The sequence below is a fragment of the Magallana gigas genome, chromosome 3, assembly GCF_963853765.1.
Source record: "Magallana gigas chromosome 3, xbMagGiga1.1, whole genome shotgun sequence".
In the NCBI taxonomy this organism is placed as follows: Eukaryota; Metazoa; Mollusca; class Bivalvia; order Ostreida; family Ostreidae; genus Magallana; species Magallana gigas.
In genome coordinates this window covers 54,686,539-54,692,538 of record NC_088855.1, presented here as the reverse complement: position 1 = coordinate 54,692,538, position 6,000 = coordinate 54,686,539, and the positions used below count along the sequence as shown (strand labels likewise).

General features: G+C 37.3%; 1 protein-coding gene across 2 annotated transcripts; it reads left to right on the top strand.

Moving 5' to 3' along the window:
* Positions 1 to 737: 737 nt before the first annotated feature.
* Positions 738 to 5,384, top strand: LOC105341210 (uncharacterized). Of its 2 annotated transcripts, none has more exons than XM_011447603.4 (10): positions 738 to 884; positions 1,715 to 1,901; positions 2,188 to 2,350; positions 2,478 to 3,362; positions 3,454 to 3,746; positions 3,836 to 3,973; positions 4,098 to 4,196; positions 4,289 to 4,377; positions 4,502 to 4,643; positions 4,866 to 5,384. In XM_011447603.4, exons 2-10 carry the CDS (start codon positions 1,715 to 1,717, stop codon positions 4,889 to 4,891), a joined length of 2,022 nt encoding a protein of 673 aa, XP_011445905.1. In that variant the 5' UTR covers positions 738 to 884; the 3' UTR covers positions 4,892 to 5,384. The 2 variants fall into 2 exon arrangements, with proteins under 2 accessions (XP_011445905.1, XP_011445897.1); XM_011447595.4 differs by having other exon boundaries at positions 4,289 to 4,386.
* The last annotated feature ends 616 nt before the right edge of the window (positions 5,385 to 6,000 follow it).

Genomic DNA, 6,000 nt, shown 5'->3' with positions numbered 1-6,000 from the left:
GATATACTCAACTCATGCGGGTTGTCATATATATGGGAAAATCAAACAATATGTAGTTATAACTGGCTTAAGTCAATAGTTAAAGAAATATTACAAAATCAATTTGTACAAGATTGGAGAAGTATTGTAGATAACTCACCAAAATGTATTAATTATAGAATTTTTAAAACAAATCTCAATTTAGAAAAGTACTTGTTGATTTTACCTACAGATCTACGGATCACGTTTACAAAATTACGAACATGTAATCATCGATTCCCCCATTGAAACAGGTAGATGGCATAATATTGAAAAACATTTAAGAAAATGTACAATGTGTGATTCTAATAGTATTGGGGATGAATTTCATTATATTTTAGAATGTACATATTTTGTAAACGACAGAAAAATGTTTTTACCCAAGAGATATTATGAAAACCCAAATATTATAAAATTTAACGAGCTCATGAATACTTTTAATGTAGAAAAACTAAAAAACTTGTCAATATTTATTAAGAAAATTTTCAAAGTCTGTTCTTCCAGAAACCAACTTTCACAACCTATTGTATTGTGATTTTAATTTTTTTTTTGCCATTATTACTTCTACTGTACATGTGATCCTTGACTGTATTCGTGTACATTTGTATATACTGATTTTGAACCTCAAATACCAGTGAACTGGTCTTGAGCGAATAAAGAATTGAATTGATCCTCAGAAAAAAGTCGTTCTTGTTAGATATTGTCTTTATCACCCTATTAGGCTATACCGTTTGATTGACTACAATCGACTGCTAATGGTCGTCCATTATAGTCTCATCTTGGCCATTTAGCGCCCTTAGACCCAGGCCCCCGACTCCAGTCTTACTTCAGTCTCCCTAGGATGTGTTAACAGATACAGCGTACAGGCAAGTATAGATCTTCTTTACATTCATTACATTATTCATTATTCATTACATACTTTCTAATACCAGTGCATAGCTTAGAACCAATAATGTTGAGACCCCTGAGTCTCCTGGCAATTTATTTTTGACATGGGTAGTTTGAAATATGTTGAGTAACTTTATGCCAACTATAGTTCTTTCCCCTCTCCTGACATGTATTTTACACGTTTGTGTAAAGCTTTGATTAAGGACTCTAATTAAAAGATCAGGACCTAAAATTCCCATTCCCCAAAAATGAACATCATATTGATACAGAACTAATATGTTTTCTTTTTACATATTTATATGTGAAGTTTTTTCATAACTTTTTTAATCAAGTGTCCTCAAGTCCGTAATTTTTCGGCATTCCATGCCTTTCTTTCAGAAAACGGTTTTTTAAATCACTTTCTCTTTCAAATAACATTGAGCGACGACTTAATCTAACAAAATATTTTCAAAGATTTGTCCATCCAAGACTTATAATTGTAATTTGCTTGTTCAAAGCCGCGCTCTTTATTTTCAATTTGAAGAAAAGATCAGAAAAATGCATTTTTTGATCGATTTTGACTGATTTTGATTAATTTAAACTGATTTTTATTGAAATTAATCTATGCATAGCGTCACTTTTTGACGCCATACTGCCAATGAGTGAAACAAAATTAAATAAATAAAGACATATCTTAATTATACAAACTCTTCCATAAAAATAATATTAGAAACACTTTAAAATTTATATTAAAGCATGAGGGCCAAATTTGACTCTTATCAATACATCTGAAGATTTCCATTTGTATCTTTCTTTTGGTGACAAATAGATGGCGGAAGTAAGCTCAAAGATGACGTGGCTGAAGCGTGGGGGTCGGGTTCGTCCCGGGGACGGCAAGAAGGAGCCCTCACTGGCCAGTTCCATGGAGTCCCTGACTCAGTCCCAACTCAATCTGGCCATTATGGACATGTTGAACCTGGGGCAGAACTGGAACAGGTGTGAGGAGGTGTGCAGAGGTAAGCTGTATATGAAAATTCAAATACACCATCGGCACCTGGCCTGGGGGCCATAAAAGTTAGACGAGCTCACTTTCGATCTCAGTCTCACTTTTCCACTATATCTTCCTTTGATAAAAGTGAGACTTAGATCAAAAGTGAGCTCATCTAACTTTTATGGCCCCCAGGCCTGATGTTAAAAATTGATCTCATACAAAAAAAAATTCATCCATTTCATTACAACCCACGTATTACTTGATAAAGTACACATATCACTAGGAAGGGTTATTTTTTATTTTTCTTTAAGGTAACCCTATCACTGATGCCGGGAAGAGACAGCAGATGGTCAAGATGTTGGCCGTGGTGCTGATCCCTGTGATAGTCCTGACGGGGATGACGGCCAACACGTTCATTGTCTCCCTGGAGAGCTACATCGTCTCCTCCAAAATCAGCAGAATTCTTTACTTCAGGTACCACATAGACTTTTATATATTCACGAACACTTTGTAATCAATACATTGTTGTTTTAAAACTGGTTTCGGGTGGGTTTTCCTATGTCGGTATGTGTCAATCAATCGACAACTGGTTCTTTTGTAGCATTGAGCTGGGTATACTACTGGGCAACATCCAGAGAGAGCGCGACATGAGTGCGCTGTACGTCAGTAATATAGAGCTGGAGACCAAGGACCTCCTCCTACAGCGCTACCCCGACACCGACATCGCCATCCAGAACCTGTCCTCCTGGCCCACCAGCGCCAACATCGTCAGAGACGAGTTTCAGACCCGAGAGAAGTTTCTGTCCTATCTCAACCGACACCGCTACCAGCTGGACTCGTACAACAGAACCATCAAGGAGGAGCTCCAGTTCTATTCCGACAGCATCGAAGTCTTCATCCAGTGGCTGTACGAAGCCATTGTGGAAACACAATCCGGATCGGTTTGGAAAAGTTTGGTGGCGTATCAGGAGATCATAGTTGCCAGCGAGTTTTTCGGGCGGGAGCGAGGACTTGGGGTGTCTTTCTACGCCGTTGGTCGATTCAATACAAGGGATGAGTATCTGTTGTTTGTAGAAAGCCAAGACATTGCCAACATCACGTTCCAGTCCTCCCGTCTCTACTCCGAACTGGCCTATGACATGTACGAAGCACAGTTGATGAGAAATGCAAACATCATAGAACCCATGCAGAAAATGAGAAACGAAATTCGCTCCAACAGAAGTTCGTCGTCACGTGGTTCTGTGGAGCGCGCCAAATGGTGGTTCAATAATATGACGGTGTATATGAATGCTCTCCGGGCCACACAAAGACAACTGGCGACGAAAATAGATCAGCTGTTGTCGGAAAGCTCCAATGACGATCTGAGAAACGTGATCACCATCTGCATCGTGTTCGGAGTGATTCTGATTATCTGTCCTTTGATCGTGTTTGCTGTGTATTCGCTCACATCGGAGATTCAGACGTATTCCATATCTATAGCAAATCGGTTTGTATTTTTTAGTTTCGCCGAATAAAAACGCATTTAAAAAGTTAAAAAAGGATTTAAACGAATGAAACTTGATATTAATTCATTACAGCACAAAAGCTCTCAATAAGGAGAAAAAAAGAACAGACACACTTTTATACCAGATGTTACCAAAGTCGGTTGCAGAGCGACTGAAACAGAACGAAGTCGTTGATGCGGAGCAGTTCAGTGAATCCACCATCTTCTTCAGTGACATCGTGGGGTTCACACAGATCTCTTCCCAGAGTTCCCCGCTGCAGGTGGTCGACATGTTGAACAGTCTGTACCTGTGCTTTGACCAGCGGATAGAGATGTATGACGTCTACAAGGTGGAGACGATCGGCGACGCTTACATGGTGGTGTCCGGTAGGTGGTATATGATACGTCAGTTGTAGTAGTTTGATATTGAATCTACATACACCGTTGGTTATCTTTGCTTCTCTTATCCCTCGTAGGCGTTCCTCGACAGAACGGGCGGCGGCACGCCGCGGAGATCGCCACCATGGCCCTGGATCTGTTGGAACACATCAATCGTCTGGAAATTCCGCACCTCCCCGGTACCAAGTTCAGACTTAGAACGGGTTGCCACTCGGGTATGGATACACATGTTCAAATGATGTTTTAAAAACAGTATGCTCACAGTTTATACATGTATGTTGTAATGTACCGATAACGGTAAAGTGAAGAAAGGTGTCTTGATTGCCTTTTGTATTTTAGGCCCCGTGGTAGCTGGAGTCGTGGGGTCCAAGATGCCCAGGTATTGTCTGTTTGGGGAAACTGTCAGCATTGCGTCCAAGATGGAGTCGCTCGGAAAAGGTAACCTCAGGGTTGAGAACTTATGCAACAACTCTGTAATAAATTTAAGTTCAGTAACTTATAAGTAAATATATATTTTTGAACTTCTTCAGCCAATCGCATTCACATCAGCGAGACGACGTTTGAGCTGTTGGACGGGCTGGGCGGCTTTGTTATAGAGGAGCGGAAGGACAACATTAAGGTAAATGCAGTACGTGTTGACGAATTTATTACTATACTTCAAATTAGCTGAATTCTGTAAAATCGTTCAAACACTGTTTTTTCTGTACTTCCTTTAAATTTGTCGTGTTTTTCATGTTTTACAGAACGACCGTGACCTTCTCCACGCGTTCAAGGGCACGGTACGGACTTACTGGCTGTTACGCCGAGAGGGGTTCCAGTCGGAGATTTCTGATTCCTCCCGAGCCTCCACCCCGGAGTCCGAGGGAACACTGGAGAGGAACGCCGGTAAGTATCATTGAATTTCACAACTGAAATAGGATGGGCTATGATGTCAAACAGTTATCATTATATAATTGTTGAAATCTGTGCGTTTATTTTGTCAAAATACTATGCCTTTATATAGGATGTTGGTAAAAGAAATTCATTGAAAATTTGAAATATAAAAAGCTGAAAATGGTTGAGAAATTATTCTATTTTTATGTTTAATGTTAATGTATATTTTTTTAGGCAAAACCCTGTTACAACGACATTAACTAGAAGGCGTAACTAAGCAACAGAAACAAATACACTACAAATATATTACGTGATAATTTTGTGATAATTTCTTGACGCGTTTATTATCTGTAAATTGTATCCGATATATAGTTAATTTCTTTTTTGATTGTTCGATGTACGTATTTTCAACGAATTAAATCAGTTATTTCCGATGTTGTAAGTACGTGGTGTTGATTTAAATGTACGTTGAAGGATGAAACTTGTTGTTGGAATAAGCTATTATTTATTGAAACAGGTAAATACTGTAAACCAATTATCCTTAACGATAAACGATTATGCTATACTTGTAAGTTATTAGTCAAAAATGAAAAAACATATTGAACTTTACTGTCTTGTGTATCTTTGATTTCAGTATTGTGATATTTTGAATGATAAATTATAGGCATACTGTGGTATTGATCCCATTAAAAAATTGTTATTAAATAATTCATGTGATTATAATACTACAATAACGTCTATGTATCTACTTAAGGATGACGTTTACTCAGAATGAAAAAAAATTCCACTGATGATAATGAAAAACCAACTACTGTGTGTTATAGACCTTATATGGTAGTGTTGTTCTTCACTTTCAAATAAGTAGGTCAATGACCTACTTTTTGAGTTAATGGCCATTGAATATTTTGTGAAAATATAAGAAAAATCCATAAAAAATTTACACTATAATTGAGATTTTCTGAATTGTGAAAATAATACAAATTGCTTAACTCTTTGACAAATGAAATACAGTTTATGAATGGTAGTGACATTAAATAGATACAAAGAATTATGTGTTTTCATTTACAATTTTTTAGGGTATTCTAGTCCGAATTTCCTCTATCAGTTTTCAAATTACTACCCATTTTTGATTCAATATAACAAAAAACTGAATGATGATAATGCCAAAACATTTATAGTATTAAACTAAGTATAATAACCTTTTTCTCCTGGCATAAAATTCATATGAGGTCAATGATCAAAATTTTGAGATATGGTGTCTTTTATCATTTTTAAGCATTTTTCAATATTTTTGTAGTGTGTGCCATACGATTATCTAAACGAAAAAGCAAGATAAAACCAACAGAAAATATGCAAAATTATGTTGACT

Coding starts and splice junctions, on each gene's coding strand:
- LOC105341210 (XM_011447595.4), top strand. CDS start 1,715: ATGGCGGAAGTAAGCTCAAAGATGACGTGGCTGAAGCGTGGGGGTCGG. Junction 3,363..3,453: donor TCCATATCTATAGCAAATCG/GTTTGTATTTTT, acceptor AATTCATTACAG/CACAAAAGCTCTCAATAAGG. Junction 3,974..4,097: donor TAGAACGGGTTGCCACTCGG/GTATGGATACAC, acceptor TTTGTATTTTAG/GCCCCGTGGTAGCTGGAGTC.